The 26,825-nt window shown below is 43.8% G+C and overlaps 1 protein-coding gene across 5 annotated transcripts in view; it reads left to right on the top strand.

Annotated features, from left to right (window-relative positions):
- The first annotated feature begins 12,053 nt into the window (after nt 1-12,053).
- Nucleotides 12,054-26,825, top strand: part of RPTOR (regulatory associated protein of MTOR complex 1) — a 163,458-nt gene continuing 148,686 nt past the window's right edge. For 3 of the 5 annotated variants that reach the window (XM_069799447.1, XM_069799444.1, XM_069799443.1), the window contains exon 1: nt 12,054-12,752. In XM_069799447.1, coding sequence (XP_069655548.1) covers nt 12,591-12,752 — 162 coding nt within the window. In that variant the 5' untranslated portion in view covers nt 12,054-12,590. The remainder of the gene's footprint in view (nt 12,753-26,825) is intronic. The other 2 variants (XM_069799446.1, XM_069799445.1) reach the window with 1 other exon arrangement.

Genomic DNA, 26,825 nt, shown 5'->3' with positions numbered 1-26,825 from the left:
GCAGCCCACTCCAGCTACATGCACCGATCTGGGGTTAGTTTATGCGTGAAGAAGACGGTAACTTCTGAGGAGTGCAGAATGAGAGAGAGAGACGTGCTGTGCCCTGGGGCTGTGGGACAGGAGCTGGTCTGTAGCTTGTGCAGGCTCCCAGGGAATTAGCTGTGAGCCCAGAAGTCCCGGAGGAGAGGATGCTAATGCCTTTGTAGAGATCACAGACATCCTTCTCCACTGTCTCATGCTGGTGCAAATTAAAAATCTCCTTACCGTCAGTGAAGTTGTCCTACAGCAGGAACCGGGAGACAGGAGGAGGAATAGGGCCTGGTATCATGTTTTGTTAATGAAGTTTTGTTGTGATGCTTCAGCAGCAGATTTGAATGGAGGCAGGTTTAAAACATCCCACATCCGCCTCTCAGTTTCAGAATTGATTTGTACAGTAATTTCCACCCCTATCTGCACACACACACATCAGAATAACCAACAGCTTTGCCTTCCAGACCATCCCTCAAGTCATTTTTCAGCTTTCTCAGGATTTACCTGCTGTAAGAGAAAGCGGGGTGCCGGCTGCGTGATGGATCCGAGTTTCTCGGCAGGACATGGACCTCCCTGTCCTGCCCAGGCCGTGGGACTGGACCTGCTGCTCCTGCCCACAGCCTGGCTCTGACACAGGGAAGGTCCAGTCTGGGAGCACAGCGCTGCCCGTGGGGACTGCACAGAGCCTGGCCTCTCACTGAAGCACCCACAAGTGACGAACTGTGACTCTATTTATTATCAAAAAATCACAGTGGTCCTTTTTTACCCTGTCCAACAAAGGAGGGGACATTTGTAGCCAGAGCGGGGTGTTTCAGAAGTCAGCACTGTCCTGGTGTTTGCTGTAGGTCTTTGCAAAAGATCGCTTCCCCTCCCCCCAGAGAGGATAATAATGGGGAGTGGGTTCCTAAATCCCTTAAGCTTCTTTGATAGCTTCAATATTTATCTGTAATCCTGCTAGTGCTTCTGAATAGAAACAGCCCTGTGTCCCTGTTGCTCTGGGGCTTCTTCCCACCTTGCAGTGTTCCCTTTTCATGGCAGAAAAGGCAGGGCAGGATGAGAAGAAAACATCAAAAGCCAGCGACACTGTTGTTGCCCTAGTTTTTTCCATGATTATTTATTATTTTGCACAGTCTTTTGCTCTCTTTCTCCCACGCTCTCTGCTCTATTGTGTTAATGTATCGTGGCGGGTTGACCCTGGCTGGACACCAGGTGCCCACCAAAGCTGCTCAATCACTCCCCTCCTCAGCTAGACAGGGGAGAGAAAATATAACGAAAGGTTCGTGGGTTGAGATAAGGACAGGGAGATCACTCAGCAATTACCGTCACAGGCAAAAAAGACTTGACTTGGGGAAATTAGTTTAATTTATTACCAGTCAAATCAGAGTAGGATAATGAGAAATAAACCCAAATCTTAAATCACCTTCCCCCCACCCCTTCCTCCTTCCCAGGCTCAACTCCACTCCCATTTTCTCTACCTCCTCCCCACAGCGGTGCAGGGGGACTGGGAATGGGGGTTGGGGTCAGTTCGTCACTTGTCATCTCTGCTGCTCCTTCCTCCTCAGGGGGAGGACTTCTCACTCTTCCCCTGCTCCAGCGTGGGGTCCCTCCCACGGGAGACAGTCCTTCATGAACTTCTCCAGCGTGAGTCCTTCCCATGGGCTGCAGTTCTTCACGAACTGCTCCAGTGCAGGTCCCTTCCACGGGCTGCAGTCCTTCAGGCACAGACTGCTCCAGCATGAGGGGTCACAAGTCCTGCCAGCAAACCTGCTCCAGCGTGGGCTCCTCTCTCCACGGGGCCACAGGTCCTGCCAGAAAATGTGCTCCAGCGCAGGCTTCCCATAGGGTCACAGCCTCCTTCAGGCATCCCCCTGCTCTGGCGTGGGGTCCTCCCCGGGCTGCAGGTTGAGATCTGCTCCACCGTGGACCTCCCTGGGCTGCAGGGGGACAGCCTGCCTCACCATGGTCTTCCCCACGGGCTGCAGGGGAATCTCTGCTCCAGCACCTGAAGCATCTCCTCCCCTCCTTCTTCACTGACCTGGGGGTCTGCAGGGTTGTTTCTCTCGCATATTCTCACTCCTCTGGCTGCAGTTGCTGTTGTGCAGCAGCTTTTCCCCCTTCTTCAATCTGTTCTCCCAGAGGCGCTACCACTGTCGCTGATGGGCTCGGCCTTGGCCAGCGGTGGGTCTAACTTGGAGCTGGCTGGCGTTGGCTCTGTCGGACATGGGGGAAGCTTCTAGCAGCTTCTCACAGAAGCCAGCCCTGTAGCCCCCCCTGCGACCAAAACCTTGCCACAAAACCCAGTACATGTATGTGGAGGCTGCGCATGCCTCTGTGCACACCTTTGGGATGGAGTTGTAGGGACGATGGATGTATGGCAGGACAAGTCTGGAGGGAGTTCCAAGCGCTTACAAGGCAGACGGATGACTAGTCTGGGTCGGGCAGATATGTGTGCAAGCGCAGGTATAGATGCAAGCCCTGGATCAGGGAGCTGGGAGCTCAGTGTTGGCACCTGCTCCCAAACAGGGAGAAGTGGAGTGGAGACGGTGAGGTCTCGGAGAGGCAGAGCTCCTCAGAGGGAGGAACGCTCTGGTCCTTCATGGGGGGTGAGAGATCTGATTGTCTGTGCCAAAGTCAATTTGTGTTTGTGCTCATGATGGTTTGGAGTTAAAACACGGCAAAGTTTTAAAGACAGGATGGGTAAAGATGCTATAATGCAATAGGAATTCATTGCATTTGTCTGCTGTGAGGGCTGACCCCTACCTAAAGTGTAGCTTTTAGTGGGGGAAAGGGGCTCTTAGGACATTGCAGATTCTTCGCTGGCAAGGATGCCATTAGGGCTGGGTATGTTATTGATTCCTTTTCAAGACTTGAGGCTTAAGAAGCTGCAGAGCTAGTAAGTGTAACTGGAATGACATAGAAGCTGCTTCCAGGCAGTAAGCGAAGCTGGAGACATTTTGGCTGGTGTGTGGAGCTGACAGTTCTTGAGCTGAAGATGCAAGGAATGGCAGGAGCCCAGTGGAGGTCTTCCTAGCCAGTTCTGAACCAGGACTGGGGTGGCAGTGGAAGCCCTGAAGCACCGTATCTTTTAGAGGTGAAAGATGGACTTGCGAAATGCTGGGCTGCTCTGCACCTGGAGCGATGCACATTTCTTTTATTATTTGTTACAGCATTTTGCACTACTAGAATTGCAATGCCATCCAAACTTGGGAACATCAGCACTGCCCTGCTTTACTTGTGCATAATAATAATAATAATAATAATAAAATAATAATAATATTGTCAGCATGTGGTCTGTGGGGCTGATTGCCTTATGCTGTTACTTCTTAGGGCTTTTCTGCATGGGAAATGCAAAATAAATTAAATCGTTAATCCAGAATATGCTAGCTATGTGGCATTGCTTCCAAGGACAGAAACTCTTGGCATGGTCTTTGGAAGTGGAGTAAGCTTCTCATTCTCGCCACATCCTAACTGTTCAATCAGCAGTTTAATGGGAAATCATCAGTGGACTATAAATTCACACTTTATATTTATGTAGTGCTTATTTTACCATGTAGAAGAGCCTTTACTTTCCAGCTGTATGGATGCTCCCCAGTGTAAACGACAGAAAGAGAAGTTTGTGTATATGTTCGTGTCACTTCCATTAATTATAATAAGACTAGTCACATTATTTCTTAGAAACCTGCTGAATTTCAGTAGCTAACATATCAGCCATGAAACCCACCAAGACTTAGAAAATAGATGTTGATCACTTTGTCACTCTGTATCAGGAATTGGAGTTTGAAATATCCTAGGCATAAGAACAGGTTTCCACTGATGTATTTAATGGGAATGGTAAAGAGAGGACTAGAGAAACATGCTGATACCATTGGTAATTACCTTTCCTAGGTGTAGGAAGAGATTTTTTGTTTTCTCCATCTAAAACAATGTTAGTCGTTAACACTACAGGGGCCAACCCAGGCTGTATTTTTCCATTCAGGGTTTGTTTTGGTTGAATCCAAGCCTCTTGCTTGATGCCTCTTTTATTGCTCATCATAAAACCAAACCATAGTGGTTCTGATTCTGGACCAATCTCTGCATCATTGTGCAGGGCATTTCCAAAGGCTGCTCCGTGAAATAACTTTCGCATTTCCAAGCCCCAGAAGAAGACGGTAAGAACTTCCTGTAAAATGCTGAATTACTCCTTATTAGCCAGTTCAGCTCTGGTTAAAGGGAATGTCAAGTCCTGCCTGCCTTCCATGGGAAGGTGCGCTTGGCAAGGTGACTGCAAAAAGATATGCCAGAAAACGGGACATTTGGTCTGAATGCTTTTGACAGGCTCAGAAGGAGCCAACAGAGTTCGCTGGCTTCTATTTCTAGTGTATTGGGGTGGTTTTGTTGCTGAGTCAGAGCTGATACTGATCTATAATAGCTACAGAGTGTTTAAGGAAACATTTCTGCTCTCAATAATGAGAAAACCAGCGAGTATCTGCTGAGGTGACATCTATCATGTGTTTTTAAACACACATAGCCTGATAACCTAGCAAATTATCCAGATTGCAAAGAGACAAAGGGAGATAATGATAACAAATGAGCTTACATTTATACAACGCCTTTCATTGAGATGGATAGCAAAGTGGTTTGAGAACTCTATTAACGACTTCTACAAACTATCTAATCTATCGTATCCCCAAAAGTATTGAGTGCAGCTTCACTCAGGCTTCATGAGAAAAACATCTCCATTAAGCAACCAATTTTTGTCAGTCTTCAGAGTGGTCATTTAAGCCTCCCCTGTACAAGCAGGATCACAGAAATCTTTACATTTGTCGGTGACCTAAAGCCACCTTTGGGGTGAAACGCAGGTGTTGCTTCACAGTCTAAATTACTTCTAGCTTCTTTACTACCTCGTATGCAAGGATGTCAAATACACTCATTAACTAAACTCTACAGCTACTGATTTGTCAAGAAACTTGCCCTTTTATACTTCAGTGCTGGCAAAGAGGAAAGATAGAACTCCCACGTTATCTGCTTCGAACTGTGGCATCACCTCTTCTTTCTCTCACTCCTTTTCCTTGGTGACAAAAAAGGCCCCTGGTGGCAAAGCACTTCTTCCATTGAAAGGGCAAAGAGAGATTTTTGACCTAGTATTTATACTGGCCTTTTCAACATGAGAAGAGAAGAAGAATCCCTGTCATGTTCCTAATGCAGTGCTCCTGACTAAGACACAGCTTTGCACCTATTTTATGTCTCCCATAATTTTAAGGCGGTGTGAGTGTGTTCATAACAGCACATTGCAACAGCATGAGGGGCCAGGGGCATTTAAGAACAACCGGGACGTCAAATGCTCTGGCCACGATCCCCAGCCCTCTCTAAATCCCATCTGCATCTCCTAGAATAAAGTGGCTGCTGGTTTCCTCTGCATCAGCTGCAGGATACTCAAATGCAGACTGGAAAGGATTTTCAGAGGGACGCTTGTGTCCTCCCTACAGCGTAGCGAGGTGGCTGCTCTGCAGAAAGCGTGGGCTGGCGTGGCCCTGTGTTGAGCAGGGTGGTGTCACTGCATCCGTACAGATGTGTATTCCCCTCTCTGGAAGCACGACGAGTTGAAATAAGACTCAGCAGCCTGGTGGTGGTTTCCTCTGCTTCAGGTTTGAGTCATCTTCTGTCCCCAAGTCTTCTCAAGCTGGTTCTTGTCTGGGCAGGGGAAAGCCTCAGATTTTCCGTTCCCCCTAGACACTGCACAGGTTCCTGTGCTGTAGGTGAACTGCCTGGAAAGCAGAAGTTGCAGCAGCAGTTAGTTACTCACGAGATGGTATTTTGTAGTAGAGCGCCTTTGGCAGGCAGTCAGACAAGTGCTCTGTTAAGCCCAATCTGACAGGTTTAATGCTACAACTGCTTCTTCTCAGCAGTGCTGGGGCAGTGCCTGTACGAGTGTGCGTTTCCCCGCCCGTGTGTATTTAAAGGAAGCGAGTTGGGAGGAGCGTGGCAGTGCTAGGAATACACTCCTCAGTTCTCTTTCTCACAGAGGGAGGTCACTGGGATTCTTTTACGAGATGGCGGGTCAATTTTTATGAATCATTTTCTGATGTGTATTGGATTTGGCACATAACATCAACCACCCCCTTCTCACCTGCCTCCCGATCCCTTCCTCCCCAGGCTCCAATTCCCGTTTCCAGCCTCAAGTCTTCGGTTCACATTTACTGCAAGGAGACAAGCGCGGAAGTCTATGTGCTGTACACACATAAATAATAGAACTGAAATCATACTTAGTTAAAAATAGATATTCTTCCTAATAAATATTTTACCTACTGTCTTTAGGATATAAAGCTCCCCTGACTGAAGTGTTAAAACAAACCTTGTTGTTAGCCCCTAAATGCTTAAAGCAACCTCAGCCATGGCTGTACAAATAATGCTTGACTGAGAGGCTATGTATGGGGAAGGTATGTGTTCACATGCATACACGTATAGACTAACACCTGCTCTTAAAGCCTTAGAAAAGGTAACCCTTTGGCTAAGGGCACAGACCTTTGCATCTGACTTTGAGTCATTTGGTGACCTGTGAATTTGACTAATGAAAATTAAAGATAAAATATCTCTTGTTATTTATGAATAACATTCTTCTTTCCACATCTTTCTTTCTTCCTGCCCCAGAGTGGGATTAGAATTAGCTGGCTGAATAAGGCAAAACAAAGGAGACTGACGAGACTGAGATAGGAGAATTTTTCATTAAAAAGAGTGACAGGTGGAAGAATTTGTCCAAGTGTGTTTCTGGAAGATAATCCTTCTGCATTTTGGTTTTTAGGACATCACTTAATGTGCCTTACTTGACATAGTGTTTCCACTCCCTAGATTCTCTAGGAACAAGGGTTTTACAATGCCACTTTAATCGAGAACAGATTTGCTAAACTAGGGCTCAGCTTTATAAAAGATAAAACTAGGATTGGAACACGGGGATCTGAAACACAGTGAGCTCCCAACATGAAGTACAGTAGGTGAAGTTCTGCCTACGAGTGTGAGTGTGTGTGTGTGTTTTAGGGGGCTGCAAAGCCAGCTAGGCAATAAGTGCCACAAAGAATTCAAAGGGAAAAATTCAGCCTGCGGGCAGGCAGATGTGGAGTGCAATAAACTAATACGAACCAGCTAAAGTACCTCAAAAGGGAGCAGGAGCTGAAGCTTCTCCCTGCACTTGCAATAAAAGTTTCCTTGGTGTTGAAATGCATAGGAGAATAAATTAACCGAGCATTTGACTGTGGGGCTCCCAGTCATATTTTCAGAGCACTAAAACATAATTGACATCCCAGACTGAATGTAGTCATGTTTTCCTTGTTAGGCAGGCAGAGACGTAGTCAATACAGCCAACCAAGTTTAGGACACAGCTCACTTCACCCTGCGTTTTTTTAGATGAATTGCACTGCTAAGCTCTATTGACTGACTTGACTAGATCTTTATCAACTCTAATAGAAGCCCAGATGCCTTGCTTAGACACAGACACCTACCTGGGTAATGCCTAAAATCACACAACACATGCAGTGACTAGCAAATGTGGTCTACATGATATTACAGCAGTTTGGATGTTTGATATGAGTTATCAAGGACCCACTGTCAACATGGAAGGAGCAGGGTATTCTAGAGGTCCATCTGGGGCTGGGAGCTGCCTTGACAACTGCTGCTGCTGACTTGGATGAGTGACTGGGAAGCATGCTTACTAGATTTTCAGACTAAAGCTGAGTGTGCCTGGAGCATGTCAGAGGACGGGGCTGGAATTAAGAAAAGTTTGGACAAACTGGAGACATCTAAAAAGATTTAGTTTCACTTCAGTATGGAGAAATAAGCTGTTTTCTCTGCCCACTGATGGTAGGAATGAAGTACTTCCTTTAATTTTAAGACAGAAATTAGCTGTCAAGGGTACATTGCCTGGAGGAGTTACATAGCCTCCATCCTTGGAGGTCTTACGAGTCTGTGGTACTGTAGAAATATGAACTAAACACTATAAATAAATAAATCAGAACACTCAGAAAGCCCACACAAGCCCAGCAGGAGAAGCACATATGTAGCCTAGATTCTGTACTCTAGCGGTATGGGGCTTGCCATGGCCTGTTGATGTTGAGAAATATTTTGCCTGAGTAAAAGCTGCAGAATTTCCGCTGCCATGAAAGAAACCAGGACCTGACACTGGACTATGGAGTGAAATGAAAGAAGTCCAGGGAATGGCATCACTTCTAACAACTAATTTTTATGGAGATATAAATGGACGATTATTTATGTCTCCCTTTGGTTCTTGCCCTATGGAGACTGAAATAAGGTGAGTTGCTTTGATTGAAGCATAGAGCTGCAAATTACTAGAGAGCCCATGACTACCATCCTGAAGATTTTCATTATCAGAGAGCAGATGCCATCAGGGCCAAGTGCTTGGCAGTGCTGTTTTTGAACAAATCAATTCATTCTGACTTCCATCAAAACTTGCAAAATTAAGAATTCAAATGGAGACTGATCCCCCCCGACCTGCAGCATGTGTCCTTTAGAAAAGGATATTTGCAAGGCTTGTTCAGAGATCTGATAAAGTGCAGGTAAATTTTTTCATTTGATATTTACTGGCTCTGGTCAGTTCACAAATTCCCAATCACAGACTTGCTAAAACTAAATGTTATGCCCTTTTCATCATGCATTAAAAAATAACATGTATTTAGCGTGTAGATGATGTCATCCTGGCCAGGTCTCAGAAACTGTCAGGAGAGCAGCACCCTCCCTTTGCTGAGGTTACGGGTGCTCTGCTGTGCCGGTCCCCGTGGTCTGCGCTGTGCCCACTGAGGCTGGGGGAAGCAGTAAGTCACCCCGTGGGCTGGGGGTGGTGGGACTCCCAGCCCTGCGGCAATAGCTGCTTTGGGGCAGTGCGGTACCGCTCTGTCGTAGGTGCGGACGCACACGCTGACGATGCCCTGCCTCAGCCCACTCCTGGCTGAGTCGCTGCCTGTGCAGGTGGTATTTCCCGACCGCAGACTCTTTCGGTGTTTTATCACTTGTAGACATGGCACAGCAGGCTTAGAAAGGTCATAAGGAGCCCGTGAGGTCCCCCTATTTTTCAGGCAGCCAGCCTTTCTGATGTTCCGCTCATTTGGCTCTTCTGCAATGCTCTGACAACGCAACCCAGATCCTTGGGGGTAGCAAGGGCTCTATCCTGAATCACCACACAATGACTGGAGGAATATTTGTTGTGAAAACTGTGAGAAGAGCCTGTGTGTGCAGCCCCGTTACCAGCATGGAAACTGGCCCTGGGCTTTCTGCTGCAGGGGACAGGGACTGGTCACATAGCCTGAAGCAGGTGTGTACCTGTGAGCATCTGTGTCCACAGACATGCCCAGAAACATGTCTGGTTTTATTCTTCTGTGGAAAGTTGTATACACCTCAATCCAGTACAGCGTGAACATAAAGGGCTGCTAAGCCCCTCTTGTGTGTAGGGGCCTTCTATCAGCCTATTATTCTAAGGCAAGACAAATTGTAATCTGTCAATTTAATGTTATTTTGCTCAGAATCTGGGACCAGAGTGTTGACTTTGCAAGGAAATGGGGGGTCCTGGTGGCAGCAGCATGCATCACCACATGCTGCCTTCGGTACAGAGAAGCCAACACCAGAGGAAATCCTGGCCAGCAGTGACGATAAAGGAGGCAATTAAACAGGAGAGGGTGGATCCGCAACGGGAAGAGTGAAGTGGAGAGCCGCAGCTCTAGACTGAGGTCCTCCCAGCAAGTGCATGTCTGCGATAACGGGAGCATTGCAGGTCAGAGCTGATGCATTCACAGCTGTGTGGGAAGTCTGCTGACAGCCTGCTCTTGCTGTCTGGTTCTCATCCTGACAGCCAAGCCGTCACTTTGGCTCTGCTCTGCGGAGTCTTCCTCCTGCCACCTTCCCCGTCCCCTTCCTCCTAGAGCTCCTACCAGGTGGAACTGAGCAGAGACGCTGGTGTGGATGGGATGAAAGCACTGGGAGCGCTGAGAGCCTCAGGGGAGCAGGGCAGCATTTCAGAGAAGCCCCTGAATAAAAGTGTGCAGAGGGGACGGGGGAAAGCACGGCTCTTCCAGCACAGGCCATGGACTTCGCCTGGCTGACTGTGAAAACACAGGGTCCTTATCTTAAATAATCACCATTTTAAAGCTGTGCACATGGGAAGCGAGGCAGATTTGCGCTCTCTGCCCTCTGGCAGCTGTGTCCTTCAAAGGTATTTTCGGTGGCAGCTCCCAAGGCCACACAGCAGCACGTTCTGGTGGGGCAGGCGCCGGCTTCGGCACACGCTCCCTAAAGCTGTTGGGAGCCGGGATTAGCGACCTGCGCTGCCCAGCACGAGGGTCCATCTGTGCAGCCGTGGCACTGGATTAGCTGCCCTGCGTGCTCCAGTGGCTGTAATGTTTTTCAGGAGGTGTGTTGGGATTGTAACTCCCATTTTGTGTAGCTGCCGTTGGTAGGAGGAATTCATTAAAGGTTAGCAGAAACACAGCCATAAGCGCTTTCTATGCCATGGCAATTAATTTCAATAACAATCATGTAGTTATGATCAGCCATCAGCATAAAGCACCCGTAAAGCAATGAATCAGCTCAGTCAGTAAATCGAAGGAGCAAAAGCAAATGTTGGCCACCCCAGAGCCTCCAAGAAACATTATTTTCCGATCTATTGTAGAGAAAGGTCTTTGCATTTAAAATAGTCCATGAATGTAAACACAGTGAAAATACTAATGAAAATTAATATGATTCTATAAATCAAATTATACATGTATTCTTTGATTTCTACTTTGAAATCATTTTTACACATTTAAAGTATTACAAACATGAACGCGGTTGGACTTGATTGCTGCTAAGAGCAAACACTCTGAGGAACTTCATTAGGAGCAATATTCGATATTCATTAACCTTCAGTTTATTTGATAGTGAAGAGGATATATTCCTGAAATACTACATCTGCTTTTCCTCATATATGGAGTGAACATCAATCAGGTGTAATTCTGCTGGAGTCTATTGTCTGGTTTCACCACTTCCCTGCTCTTTTGCCCCAGTAGAAGTGACCACACAACTGGAAGTGAAGTGAGGTCCAAGAGCTGGCACCATCGGTCTAGTAACTGTGCCTGTGCTGCGGCAGGGCGCATTTGGGGAAACCAGGACACACCAGTGCAATGCTCGTGCTGCTCAGAGCCAGGAGCTTGACATCACGGATTTATTTTTATCTCTGTTTAAGATGAAGATCATCAGATCTGTAATTGTAGGGCAGGGTGGTCTGGAAAGCTCGGTATGATGTGCAGTCAGTCTTGTGCTGCTTTACGTGACAGAAGCCTAAGTTATGTTGGGGTTTTTTTTGTGCATTCATTTTTCGGTGCCCCGAAGGTAATGGATGAACCTGTCCCTTCAGTGCTGGAGGAGGGAAAATCCCTGGAGGGAACAAGGAGATCGCATTCTACGCCTCCCAGCCAAGAAGCCCGTGGTGGACATGCAGCTTAGCGGGGCAGTTAAAACGAGGAGCAGACGGCATGGCCGAAATCTCGTCCTTTCGGTCTCTGCACGCAGCAGCGCAGGACCTTCAGCCCCCACCTCAGGACTGACAACCCCGCCGCCCCCCCCCCCCCCCCGGTATCACCACGGCTCAACCCCTCGCCCTCCGACCCGAGCAGCCTCTCGGGCTAGGATCCCCGCCGGTGCCTGTCCTGCCCTTGAAACGCCTTTTCCCCAGACGCAGCACCCAAACGTGCCCAGTCTGTTGTGCCCCCCCCCCCCCCCGGGACGGGCTGCCCACCGCCGACATCTTGAGGCCGCGCACGGCGGGGGAAGGACCGGGCGAGCGGGGGACCTTCATCCGGGTGGTCCCCGCCTGCCCGGGGGAGGGTGGCCTGTTTTAAGCCCTGCGGCTCCCGGTGGGGGTCCCGGGGGGGCTCCGGGAAGGCTCCCGGCGTCGCCCGGCCCGCGCTAGGCCCGGCAGAGGCCGCGCTGTCACCATGGTAACCGCGGCTGGACCGCGGCGGCCCGGCTTGTCCCACGCGGCGGCCCGTAGCGCGGTGCATTGTGGGCCGGGGAAAGATGGCCGCCTCCTTGATGTGGTGGTGAGAGGAGTCGGGCTCTTCGGCGCCGCAGGACGAGTCTCCCCTTCTCCTCCCGCCCGCTCCCGTTCCGCAGCTCGCCGATCCTCTCTCGGCCCGCCGGTGTGCGAGGGAGCTGGGAGCCGCGATGGGCCGGGCGCGGCTCCCGCCGCAGAGAGTGCAGGGCCCGCAGGGCTAGAGGCGCCAGTGGAGGCCCGGGGCCCGGTCCCCGCCGGCACCTCGGCCCCTCCGCCGGGCCGGGAGACGCCGCCTTCCTCTGAGCCCGGACGGGGCTGCTGTCCGCGGGTGGAGGAGGAGGAGGAGAGTCTCTAGGTGGAAGGCGCTGCTTCCTCCGGGCTCGTCCTTACCTGCACACCTGGGAGAGGAGCCTCCCTCTGCCCTTGCCCCGTCCTCCCCCCCCCCCCCGCCAGCCCGCCTCTGCGCCTCCACTTGCCGGAGGGATTCCCTCGGCCCCCGCTGCGTGCTGGGCTGGAGATTGCTGCTCACTTGTTGCCTGGCATTTCCCCTCTGATGGAGTCTGAGATGCTGCAGTCGCCTCTTCTGGGGCTTGGGGAGGAGGATGAGTCTGACCTGACTGACTGGAACTTGCCTCTGGCCTTTATGAAGAAAAGGCATTGTGAGAAGATCGAAGGCTCCAAGTCTTTGGCTCAGAGCTGGAGGATGAAGGACCGGGTAATGCTCCAGGGCAGGATGGGTTTTGGAGGAGGTGTGGGGGGGACAAGTGGTGAAAAGGGAGGAGTAAGTGCTCAGAGGGCTACCCTGGGTATTTGATCCGACAGTCTAACTTGCCTTTAGTTTGTGTGCTTGCCATATGGTATTACGGGAAGCAAATGTTCAGATGGGTCAAAAGTACTGACTCCAAGTTCACGCTAGTACGCTCTTTGAGTAGCTCCCTCGTTTAAGATCTTTATGTGAAATTTGGGTACTTGGTGACTTTCAGGAAAGACAATAAAATTAATGAGGTCTTAAAGAGCTCTCTGGATCAGCAGGTTAATGATGTGAGCACAAGGTGCAATAAATGGAGTCATTACAGTTGTCTAGTGGTGAAGATGCACAGAAGCTTTGTGCTTTTGAAGCTTGCCACCAGCATGTTTTGTGGAATATAGAAATAAACCATTCTTTGTGTGTGTGGAAACTGAGATTATGTGATTTTGAGGGCAGAAAATAGTTATTAGATGAAGCACGCACTGTATTAAAGCAAGGTGCTTCTCTTGTGTTTGAATGTATGTTGCATATTAAACTGATAAAACCAAGTGTGTCAAAGAAAGTTACCTGCCAGAGGGTCTTGAATCCTGCGTTGCGTCCATGTCCCAACTTAAACATTTAAGTTAAAAGCAAACAAACAGAGCACCTAAGAAATGTCATGGATCATCAGTTCCACTCATTCTATTCTTGGAAACTGCTTTAGGTTGCAGGATTTCCTAGGTCTCAAAGTTGTTTTGCCCATAACTTTGTGTTTATGAATATGTATGAATTTTTTGGGTGACCAGACTTCTGTTATGTTTATGATCTCTCTTGTAATACTGTGGAGTAACTTGGGAACTGCTGTTGAAACTCCATCCTGTAATTTCTTTCCAGAGGCATTATGACCAGGCACGAGGATGCTATACATGAGCCTAAATGTTCCTTGAGGGGTGTTCACCTAAATGGTTATAGTGCTTAGAAGTTCTGGGGAAGGCTGTGGCTGAACCAGAATCATTTGACTGAGTAGAATCATGTACTGAAAATTTCACTTGGCAGATCGTTAATGGATTGAATTGAGGTTTTTTTGGGTGTAATTTAAACGAGCCACAGAACACAAAGTTTTGTGGTATGTCTTCTTTAAAGGGTTTTGGCAAAGAAGAGATGTTTCTCTAGTAGACTGTGGAGGTGTGATGAGCTTGCTTGTCTATTTTAGTGTTCCCTCTGTCTTCCTGTGAAGCTTCCTGTTCACTTATTTCCTGATTTGCAAAGTTGTCTTTTTCTAAATTGGGAATGACATTGACTTGATCAAGATAACCAATAGGTTGTACAGCATAAGCATGAGTAAAGTGGTAGTAATCAGCTGTCTTCTCTGTATTTGTTGTTAAACATTTCATATGCATGTTACAGCCAAAGAGAGTCATTTCAATGAAGACAAGAGCACTGGTTACAGTGATCATCACAGCCCAATTCCTACCATCCTTACTCTTATGGAGTTGCAGTTTCTTCCTCTGAGAGTCCTCTGTGCTGTGAATTATGTGCTTTTTGCGAAATAGTGTGCTACTTGCTGTGAATGAGCTCAGCGAAATGAGACCCTGAATCATTCTCCAAGATATTGAGTCTTATTTTTGTAAATGAAGAAAATAAGAGCAAATCTGAAATTTTCTGTTTGGTCCTTCTGTTTTCATTGTCAGCTTGAATCAAATAACTTTTCTTTATATTAGGATTAGTGGTGCTGCTCATGTGTCATTTGTATCTGGACAGATTTATTAGGCATTGTTTGGACAAACTTGCCGTTGTGTATAATTACTTTTTGCTTAGGAACAGGTTCATAGGAGTATATAGAAAGCAGATAAAGACATCTGAAAGAGGAAGAGAAGCTGATTTGAGACTGCTCAATCTCATTACTTTTAAATCTTAATAGTTACTTTTAATATCTTGTATTTTATTCAACTTTTTAGCTATCATTGGATGTCTCCTTAGCATTTGATGTGATATAACAAACTTACCAGAACCAAAAATGGTGAAGAAAGGGGTCTGAAGATGGGGTGTTTAGAATTCTGTATGGAAAATGGTGTTTGTTAAATATTTTCCCACAGCTAACTCAAGTTAGGTTAGTCCTGCGAAATAGTTCATAAAGTCATATAATGTGGTTTGACCTTGCGTTATGTGAACAGAAAGTAGAAGGCTAGCTTGCTAGTTCATGCTGCTGCTGTTTTCACGTAGACCAACTGAAAATAGCAGTTTGAGTGTAACGGGTTTGTCCAGCAAACCAAGCATTGTAACAAAAATGCAGGAACTTGAGATTTGTGGAGTTTTTATTATGAAGCATTTTGAAATAGTAGTGTGAGGGAAGATATGCAGTAATCTGTCAGCCTTTACTGTCAGGACGTATAATGACCTTTTGTTGATTTTTTTTTTTTTTTTTTTAATTTTTCCTTTTTTTTCCTTTTTCTGATTTCACTTAACTGTTTTGTTATGTGCTCTCTGGCATTATAAATTAATGATTCCTCTCATCTTGTTGTTTTAGCTGTCTTCAGAAAGTTTCCTCTCTTTCTTTTCTCTTCCTTTAGATAATTATTCCTCAGTGATCAGAATTTTGTGTTGCAGCCATGCTTGTTTTGGTCAGCATTCAAGGCCTCTGATGTCTGTCTATAGCTGCTAATCAAATTAAAAGCAACACATAGTCATTTCCCTCCAGTGTCAATCTGACTGTGGCTCTGTTGCATTCCCCAATTTATTTTAGCTTCCTTCTCTTGTCTCTTGCCTCCTTTTTCCACAAGCCAGGTCTGATTGACTTCAGATGTAGTCTTATCTTTGAGATGCTATTGAAAGAGATTTTCTTGAGGGCTGGAGGGGATATACCTCTTGGTGTGAGTTGAGAGTGTGGAAAACATTCCATTATTTTAAATTTGATAAATTAACTTGTCAAAGCTTAGGATGGGAACCCTTATCTGTATTTAAACACACCAGCCTATCTCTAAATCAAGAAATTCTCAAAGATTAACCAAAACAAGTCTCTATTTGCCCAAGTTGCAGGTAAATCTGTGGCATTTTTTCCCTGTGAATCATGAAAAAACACAGGCAGTGGTGGATTTTGCCCTTATTCATCTTCTTGAGTAGTCCTAGGGAGTGATCCTAGCTTTACTGTAGTTGTAGGAAATGATTCACTAAGATTTAGTATGGAATGACTCTTGTTTTCATCTTGCTTTATTGCTCTAAAAAAAAGAGTTTATAAGAACTTGAAGGTTCTTTAGAAGGCAGAACTCTAATAAGAGGGAAGAATCAAATAAGAAAAGTAATGAGTGGTAAATCTAGATAAAATAACTGAACATTCGCTTGCCCCCCCCACCCCCTTCATCCAGAATGATTGCTCTGAAAACATTTAAGCCTTCGTCTCCTGCTTTCATGGACTACATATGCCATCAAAGTGACACTACTTTGATCTATTATTTATTTAAAGAATATTTTTAACACAAGAGGGTTGGAATTATGCTTTGTGTATTGAATTAAATCTCACAGCCTCAGTAGCAACCAAATCATGAAACTTGATTTAAATAAAAAGATTTCAAATACACCAGGTTTTACTGACAAGTTGCTACTAAATTCAGAATATTTAAATTAAGATTTGCTGTACTTTAAATATTGATTTCCAAAATAAGCAGAGAGTAACAAGGCTGATTGTAATAGTTTTACTTTAATGTTTTTTTCCTGCTGCCTCATAACTTACTGAGTGAGAATTAAATCCTCTTTTTATGAGAAGAGGAATACACAATTAGGTTTCTATGGAAATGCAGATTAAAGCAGGACTGCATACAAATGCGCTTAATTCAGAGAAGCGGAGTTTACCTGCCTGCATGGTAAATGTTTCATGTGTCAAAGGAAATTAATGAAGAATAGTAGCATTGGAAGTTTGTGCACATCATTTTAGCTTGAAATAGTTGTTTCAAGCTAAGGAAGCTTCCCAGGCACTCTTGTAATGAATGTGGCTTGGCTACTGGTTGCTCTTAGAGCGCTGAAGGATCATCTCCTTGCTCTATTCTGAGCCTAGTTTCATGTGTTTTTTGTGAGCTGAAACGAGGCAGCAGGGATCTTGTGTGGGGAAAGGGTGGGAGTTCATGTTTTGGCAGCAGCCTTCACTTTAGTTTGACTTATTCCATCTTAAATGTTTGTTTTCTGTTTGCTTAGGCATGATCACGGACTATCAACTGTGTTCATGTTTAGGAAACTGATAACCCAGTAAGTAGTCTGGGATCTAACCCAAATGATATGTAGTTTCCGTTCTTCCCCTGCTATGAAGATAAACTCTTAGGAAGACTAACTTGGAGCACTTTGATGCTATAGCGTGGTCCTGAGAACTGGTAATGGTGTGAATCTCTCTCTTCTAGGTCAGTGGTTGAAATCCATTTTAGTTCAATAGTTACTAAAAGTGGCAATTACTGTCTAGTGAGGTGTGTGAATTGAGTGGTAGCATAGGGCACCTGCTGGTTTACAGATGTCTTTAAAAACAAAACAAAAACCCCAGCTTTTCTCTGAGCTGAACCCCCTGCTGTAAGTAATGAGCACTGTCATCTAAGTTATAGATTTATATCTTCTCTTACCTAGAACAAAGGTCACTTTGAATTAAGGTGGTTGTGTATTGATTGGATAGAGTTGGGAAGCTTGCGCTTTATCTACCACTGTCTACAAATGTTCTTATGTCTAAGCAGAGAGGGGACTTTCATTAACAGCTCTGAAGAGTATAGCTAGTTACATATTTTGAAAGAAAAAGATCTTACCTTTATATATCAGTAGGATACACTGAAATCTTCAACTCGGTCATTTGCTTTCTCATCCTATGAATTTTCTCGCTTCAGCTGAGATCTAGAGAATGTAAAATGAACACTGTTAGCAAATGGCATGACAGAAAATATATCTTTGTTTGTGCATTCAAAAAATGGAGTGAGAGGATGCTTATTTATAAATAATGTGCTTCATTTTTTGACTTGGAGACTGGTGTTGCTGCAATGCTGAGCATATGGTATTTGGAGGGGAGTTAGGCAATTATTGCTACTTAAAATCAAGATATATGTTGTAGTGGCTAGTTACCTTCCTGCCCCCCCCACCATGTTTGTAGAAATTTGAAAGGCCTGTGAATAGCAGACAATGAAAAAAATATTCACCTTGGAAGATATACATAAGTGCTGGACTATTACTGCAAATTGTATACTTTAATTAAAAATATGTATCGCTATATGAGGCTTTTCCTCTAATTTCTCAAGTGTGGCAAATGTTAATAAACATTGGTAGAACCCTGGTGCAGTGGTAGATCACCAGATGGTAGCGGGCTGCTTCACATGAAGCTCTTGTGGCGAAAACTGTGAAACATCTGTTCTGCTGACAACTACCACTTCTTTATTTTGGCATTGTGCGTGTTTTGATAGTTGAGAGACTGGAGGTTATGTGAACGTTTTAGAAATGCTTTGTTAATGCTTCTCCAGTTCTTGGATTTCTTTTCTCTGCCTTTATGTAGATAGAGGGATTCAAGGGCACCAGGCTTCTGTGGAGTTCCGTTTTTGTTTGTCTCCATGGGTTATGTAGGTTTTCTGGGAAGTTTGGTTGTGTTTTTCTTTCTGGAATGTTGCTTTAATTGGCATGCTGCTGTGCTGATCTTCTACCCTTGAACGTTTCCAAAGGTGACTGTTAGCATAGTATGGCCATGGATAGCTGAGGGAGATTATTGATTGTTCTCTGTGTCTCATAGCTTTAACTGGCATTTCCAACTAAACTTGATAAACCCAAGATGTTTGTCTTGCTCTTCTATAAAGAATGTACTGTAGACTCTCTCAATAAATTATCTAGTGAAGTACTTAACAAAACCTAGATTTGTGTTAATGGCATTCTTTAATACAAAGCTATGATGTGGGATACGGTAGGTGACAGATGGGCTCAGGGCCTGAAGAGTTCCTTTTTATCTTTTTGTCCCAGTGGTTCTACCAGTGACACCGTGACCAGTATTTTTACTTCTGTATTTGTATTTATTTATTTATTCGTGCTGTGTTGTGGCAGGGTCATCTACAGCCGGAGTACCTTTTGTTGGGTAGGGGATGAGAGTGGCAATGTAATTAGTGCTATACTCTGCAGAACAGAGAAAAGGAGCAGTGCTTCAGAGGTGTGCAAAATAGTCTGTGGTAACAGTGATGATTTGAGTCATTCCATCCTTCTGGGTGGAGCTCTGCGCTCATGGCTGTCCCTCTGCTTGACTTCCCTGTAGTCTGACAAAGCCTCAAGAAGGAGCACAGTCTATAGCATGGTTTGCTCTGAGAAGCTTGACACTCTTCCCTCAGTGACTCCTCCTTTCTCTCCATGCATATCAGCAGTAAGAAATTTAAAGCCCTTGAAGTGATAGGTGGCTGAGCCTTATTGGGCAGGGGAACAGTGTTCTGTACCTTATGGCTCTCAGCACAACCAAACATCTTCATCTTTATGTTCCTGACACTTAAATTATGGACTTGATCTTGTCCTTACCATTTTCTCCTACTTGCTCCTGTAGGCTCAGGAAACTTCCTATTTTAAAAAGTTATTTTAATTTAGTGAAGTTGGCTGTAGCTCAGGGATTTCACTTGAATGGGGCAGTGTGATTCCTGATCAGATGTATGTTGTGTAGCATCTATTATTGACTTGTTAAAGATCTAAAAGTGTCGTCTAGGAATAATTTGAAATAATAGTTTGTAAGGAAGATCTGAAGATGTAGTAAGTCAGTGCATGGGATGGACACCTTTTTAAAGATAGTGCTAGACAGGAGTGGGAATGTGGTGGAATGATGAAAAGAAGCCTGTACAGAATGCAGAGCAGATACAGAGTAGTGCTGAGGTGAGAAGGAAAGCCGTTGTCACAGATCAAATGAGGAATAACATCTAGAAAATGTCTCTTGTTGATTCTTTTTGCATGTTGTATGAGGAAAGCAAAGATCATAGAAGTAAAATATTTGCTTCCTATTATTTTTCATTATTTTAAAGAAATGATTAATAGGGACAAGAAAACACTATTTTGGTTATATGCATCTAAGCAGTGGTTTAAAGGCAATATTTTGATGCTTTGCTATGACAGAGTGAATCAGCCTACTTGACTTTGTAGTTTTTAATCTTCAGAGCAGTTCTGTCATGCACGATTACCTTTGATCTCTGAGGGTACCTTCAGAAGCTGAGGTTGCCGGGCCATAGCATGTCAATTGATATTATTCCCTATCAGACAGAGAAGATGCACGCTCTTCCCAGAGCAAGTAAATAGAAAATGTGTAGGTATATCTTGGGTATTGATTGACAGTAGTAATTCATTACAAGCCTAAGAAGTGCTTATAAAGTAAATAGAGCAGCCAGCAGTTAAAAGTCCGTTTTATGAGGAGCTGTGTTAGCATTACTGACTGCTCTTGAACTTTGTGTACTAGCCGCATTCACTGGGTAAACGAACATGTTGGACATAATAAACCTCTGAAGAAAATTCATAGTATTAGTGCAGAATACAGAGGTTAGAAAAGGAAAACAAACACTAAGGAGGAGTTGATCTAGGAATCTAGTGTATGCTGTCACAACAGTCACAGTAAGAACTGACCTTTTGGGCTACAGATGGCTGAAGACTACCTGCAGAGGTGTTGAATAATTAATGTTAACTTGGAAGTATTTCTTTGCGTTCTACTATTTTTATCGCTGTGGAGAAGCACACTGTGATTTTTTTTCCATAACAATTTATTTCTTTTAAACTTTATATAAAAAAACTTCCTTGAAACTGAAAGCTCTTCCTTTTCAGGTATTTTACCTTGCAAATGTTACAGGTGCGCTGAAGAGGACTGGCACGTCTCACTCCTTTTGGTATTTGGCCTGCTAAAGGGAAGATCCATGAAAAAAAGACTAACACTTGATTCTCAAGCATGTCTCAGTGTGATGCAAAATGAGTGTAGAAGGGTACCAAATTTGAGCTTGATGGTATAAGTGACTGCTCAAAGGGCAATGCATCAAACAGATCCCACTTCTGCAGCAAGGATCTGTATTCCTTCTGCCTGTTTGCTGGGTAGAGATAAGTCATGTACATGTGGGATATGTTCTGTGTGAGTCACTCCCTTCAGAAACCTTTCTCTGTTTTTGTGTGCAGTTCTGTGATCAAGTGGACCAGGAAGGTCAAGGTTTTGTCTGCCTGTTCAAAATTTTCAGCCTTTTCACCAGCTGATTTCTGAACTGACATTCCTCCGTAGTGTGTTTTGTGCCTGAGCCCTGGAAATGATGCGTGTGCTGTTAGAGAGCATCCGGACAAAGTGTTGCCACTTGCCACCTCTTAGCTGGGAGCCTGAAACGGGAAGCTGCCAGAGAGTTCAGGATGCCCATCTTTTCCCATGGCAGATCTGCCATGAATTCTGTCACCCCCAGAAGAACCCCGTTCCACTTAAGCACGCAGGTTGCTGCAAGAGGCCACCTTGTTGTGAGAAAGCCTGCCAGGTGTGGGTGTGATGTATAAAAACTTCCACAAGGCTTGGAAAGAGAAAACATGATTTTCTGCGTGTTGCAGAATGATCTGTAACTGAAACTCCAAAGGGAGAACAATGTTTCGTGTTGCTGAATATTGCTGTTACTGCTCAGTGTTTAGAGAACTCCTTGCTGAAGTATTTAATGGCATGTCTCTGAAACAGTTAACATTTTAGAGTTATCTGTGGAACAGGGGTGGTTTTACCTTTTGGTTGAGAGACTTGTACTAAATCCGTGTAAATGTATATAAAGAAAAATATCCCCAAAAAGTCTTTAGGAAGGGAATGAATTTACTGAACAAGCAGGCAGAACTGAGCCTGCTGCCCAATGAAGATTCCCAAATGAGACGGATTTGAGGATTTCTCAGTCTGGAAGTCTGTCCCAGTATTTGTGTTTAATACTGATAAGTTCACCCTCAGCTCTGTAAAATAATGTAGCAACATATATTTTATGTTTAATGCTGACTTAATCTTGTGTTTGTATTAGCTCACAGAAGCAATTTTAACTTATTGGCATAAAACCAGGCAGGTTTATAACGGTTGAATGTTCATCTATGTAACATTTAAACAGAAATTTTTCAGCTCGAAAATTGCAGTGTAGAAATAAAATATTTATGGGTTTGAAAATGTCCATTCTGAAATGTTAGGCGAGTGTCTTACCACAAAATGCAAAATTTTCATAAATTGATGGACTGACTTGTTCTTGGTATTACTTGAACTAGAAGATAAAACAGTTATATGACTCTTCTCTTAGTTCCTAACCTGGTTCTTACTTAGGGTATAACAAATCTTTAGCAACTGATGAAATGGGGTGTCTCAGGTACAGTTTGGGCTGGAATTACTTTCAAGTGTGCTGCAATAGGATAAGTTGGGCTCCCTGTGACGATAAAACTTCAGGTTTTCAATCAAAACCATTCTACGAAGATAATGTAATGTTTCTTTTAGCAGAGAATAACTGCAGAAATTGCACTAATTTTGGTTTGAGATACCTGTGGATGATGTTACTCTCTTGTCTGCAGATCTGTTTTGTCTTGAAATAAGAGATGAATTAAAAATATTTTACAAGTTCTCTGATCTTTAGTATAATATGTACATTTTAATGTCAAATGCTTTAATAAGCATCTTCTCTTCTGAATAGACACAGAACTACCTCTGCTCACTTACTCCCATTTCTGATGGATTTGGGGTTTAAATTCAGTACCATTACATCTCAGGAAGAGCTTTTTGACCAAGTGGATTTTGCGATTTAAATGTTGCAGGTTCTGACCCAGGGTTATTAAATCATTTTAAATTTAATGTAATACAAGGTTGTGAATTTTATCCATTTTTTTTTTTTAACATACAAACTACACCATATAGAGAAGAGTCCACAGTAAGAGATTCTATGGTTTTGATCTTGAGCCTTTGCTGAGAAAGCATTTTGGATATTGGTTTTCCTATAAGCTTGGCAAACATTCTTATGCTTAATTTTTTAATTCTAACAAAAATCCATTGAAATGTATTCTGGTGGATATATTGTTGAAATGTAGAAAAGAAAATTTCCACTGTCGTAATAACAGATGAGAATGTCCTAGTACTTCTTGCATTAAGAAGCTTTAAATATGCTATGAAGTTTCTGGTAGTATGTTCCAAAACAGTTTAGAAATGTGAAAAGCATTATTCGATTTCTTGGGCTCAGGTTTTCTTTTGATCTGTAATGATTCAACATCATAGATGGATGTTGAGTAGGAGTTGGAGGGGAGTATAAGAGAGCTGTAATTCTTACTGAAGATGTGCTCTTTATTAGCAGAACAAATAGTCGTGAAGTATAATACTTTATGTGCTTTGTGGGGAGGTAGGCAGAGGGGAAATAACCCTATTTGTCTTTGGGATCAGTTAGACTGTTACTTTTCATTACTGGTTTGCTGTCTGTTTTCAAGGAGAAATGCTTATTTAAAACACCGAACTTGGGAATAGAAAATAAATATCAGCCTGTTCAGCGTAAGTCACAGATCAGACATTACTAGTAAAATATTGAAAAATAAGTCAGTATTAGACCACAAATGGGAAACAATAAATAAGACAGAAAAGATTGTTTGGCAGGATACTTTCTCTTGGAAGAATGATTTGTGCGTTTCCACTTCTAATAAGTTATTTTGTCCTGTAGTTTTCTTTGTTTCCTTCTGGGTTTTTAGTGCCTGTTTGCCAGTGTGTGATTACTTCTGGGGATGTTCGTGCTCTTTAACACCCTGCAGTACCATGTTTTTTCTGAGGCTGTGTGAACTGGCAGTGGATGTAGCATACTGAAAAGGTGTCCTGGTGTGCAGGTTAAAGCTCAGTCAGTGCAAGTAGTTCTGTTAATGGTCAGATGTTTGGGGGGGGGGGGCTTTTTGGGGTGTTTTTATCCTTTTCCGTCTTTTTTTTTTTTTCTTTTTTCCTTCTTCCTGCCAGACTATACTGCTAAGCACTACTATTCTCAACAAATATGTGTAGTTGGTACATAACACTTCTATACTTCTTGAAATAGTAAAGTGTTACCTATTTAAGATCTTTTGTTAAATATGATTGATTTCTTATTTTTGCCTAGTGCATGGGTGGGTCAAGCCAAAAGTCTCAACAGGAACTGTGTGCCTATTACTGTTTTAAACATATTCTGTGGGTTTTGGGAAAGGGAAGGCAGGAAAAGATGACACTAAATAATAATCTTGAAAGGTGTTGCTTTCTAAATGAAGTTCTTTCCTTATCTTTTGTTATCTTCTCAAAACGAATAGAATGGTTTCAAATTGCATGTTGTAATAAGTATTTATTGCAACATCGAAGTAACATGATGTTTTCATTGGTGCAATAGTTAATACTGTACATGAAATAGGTGAGCAGGAAGAAAGCCAAGTGCACTTGCTGAGGAAAAATAAGTCACTGAAGTGTCCCATGCCAGACATCTGCTTTACTGAGTAGAAAGCCTGTCCCTTAGGTTTTAAGACTAAAGGGAACTGTTTTCATCCAATTGCCACTTACGTACTGCAGCCTCCATCATGTAGGAGCTAATCTGTTCACAGAGCCCAGTAATGGATGTACTGGTAACTGAAAGTGCATGGAGCTTCCAGGCCACCTCTGATCACTTTTAAAAATCAGTCCGTTTTTATAACATACAAATTTTGTACTGGATGAATTGAAAAATTTTGGAACTATTCTTCCTTTTACTAGTGCTGGGTATTATTTTGCTACCTTGAAAATCATAGGATCATAGAATCATTTAGGTTGGAAAAGACCCTCAAGATTGAGTCCAACCATAAACCTAACACTGCCAAGTCCACCACTAAACCATGTCCCTGAGCACCACACCTACACGTCTTTTAAATACCTCCAGGGATGGTGACTCAACCACTTTCCTGGGCAGCCTGTTCCAGCACTTGATAACCCTTTTGGTGAAGAAATTTTTCCTAATATCCAATCTAAACCTCCCTTAGTGCAATATGAGGCCGTTTCCTCAGTGTATCTGTTTCCCGAAAATAACTCCTAGCGTAGTGGTATGCGGTTCTTGGGCTGGGGAAGAAGTCTGGTATCCTTTTGTGTGGGTCGTGGATTCTCCATGTGTGGTTTGGATTGGGAGGTAAATCAGTCAATACTTGGATGTTGAAGTAGCTTTTTTTTTAACTGGGTGCATTTCTTGTGAACCATGTGGTATGTGCCTGTTACATTTGTAAATATATCGTGGTTTTGTTGCAGTTGTTGTAGAATGGTTTTTATTGAAGTCTTTATTGTAGTGAACGACTACTGAGATCTTTGTGCTGGGTTCTCTAAAACCAGGGCAGCGGTTGCCCTCTGTCCAGATGAAGTAATTTTCTAAACCAAAAAATGAGAGGGAAGGGTAAGATGTGTGTGAACAACGTGAAAAGTGTCAACAATTGCTGGCACAATTTATTTTTGAGGGTAGCAGTTTGGTGTTGATAAAATAAGTGAAGGAAAGCGAGGTGAAAAGAGAGATGAAAGCCAAAGATAAGGGAAGCAGATAGAGGGGGAAGAGGATGGAAAAGACTTCCAGGGGGAGAGGAATGAATCAGGTTGGTTGTCAGCACAGACGTCTGCTCTCCATCTGGAGCCCCCAGGTTTGGTTGCAGGCATCCAAGTCTTGGTGGTGTTGCCTCAGGGCTACCTGACTGCTCTCAGCTTTGGAGGACCAAGCTGCATCTTGCAGCCAATCCTCATTTTGCCAGTAACTATGCTTTTACTATGTATTGTTCCTAATTTTGATAAAGTTCTCTTAGTGCATGTGTACTTAGTGCTAAACTTCAGCTCTGGACCTTGTCACCCCATCTATGTGCACTCCTTTGGGAACCCTCGTGAAATGCCGGTGAGGGAATCCTCATTCAGACTCTTGTGTTCATCTGTATTCTGGAAGGTGCTGCTTCCTCCTTAACTCATGGGGATGAGTAACTCCTACGTGATTGCAGGGTTTTGCTAGCAAGAACATAGTTTGGGATGAAGCCATTAACCAGATTTTTTGCTAATTTTTTACTCGGGTTCCCCATCATAGACATGGGAGTGAGTGGACACTGCAGAATTTCTGTCCTGATGTAGACCCTGTCCCCCCTTCTTGGTGTGAGTAGTGTCTCTCTGCTCCAGTTTCTAGTTTCTTTATAAATTATACATTTGTGTGGCTCTAGCTTTTTCTGTAAGTGTGAAGTTTGGATTTTTTTTTTTCTTTTTGCCTGCATTCTGAATTGTAATGAGCACCCTGGGGAAGTGGAGATGTGGGTGGCCTCGCTTCAGACAAGTGAGCGAGTGCCGAACACTCGATGGAAGTACTGTGAGCCACGTTACTTCTTTTGTTTTCCTTCTCTGGTTTAGGTATTGGGATAAGGGAGTTTAGAAAAGAGCATAAGGATGTGAAATAATAATTTTCAAGCAATATTTTTAACTGGCTGTAGTGCTTAGTCACTGGTTTAATGCAGCTTTTCGGTCACAGGCAAGGTGTCAGTGGGTTTGGATTTGCTGTGTTCGTGGTGCCCCTTGTGGCTCCAGCAGCGTGGCCGAACGTGCTGCCTGGGCAGGGCTGTGGGGCTGGTACTGAAGCAGCAGCTATAGCCAAGACCAGGAAGGGGAGCCAAGTGATGATTTCTCCTAAAATAAGGCTATCCAGGGTAACTGACACGGGAAGAAAACAAAACAAAAAAATGGACTAAACGTTTTGTTATGGTTTGGTTGGTCACTTGGGTGTTTTTCCCTTGTAATGCTTTTAGTTTTAATATTAGAGAGGACATACTATATTATAATATTGATCAGGGACCCTGAATAGCATATTCTCATGTTTTAATAATGTATTTCAGTTGGACAGTGACTAATTTGAGTAGCAGAAGTCCACTGATATCCATTTCCATGCTTTGTAAAGAAGAATGGGCTCTGGAAATAATAATAAAAATAGTAACATAAAGTCTAAGTACTGTTCTGATTAAAAAAAAATTTAATCAGTCATGCCTTGCTTAAAATAGTCCATGTTAAAGAGCAGATAACAAAGGTTTGTTGAAACCCTTCAAAAGTTATAGTAGTGGTAAAATTTCAACACGAGTGAAAATTGATTTTGTTTCTAAGCA

This window comes from Haliaeetus albicilla, chromosome 12 (assembly GCF_947461875.1).
Source record: "Haliaeetus albicilla chromosome 12, bHalAlb1.1, whole genome shotgun sequence".
Classification (NCBI taxonomy): Eukaryota; Metazoa; Chordata; class Aves; order Accipitriformes; family Accipitridae; genus Haliaeetus; species Haliaeetus albicilla.
Note: the sequence above shows the minus strand (reverse complement) of the source record. Positions and strands in the feature narration are given on the sequence as shown.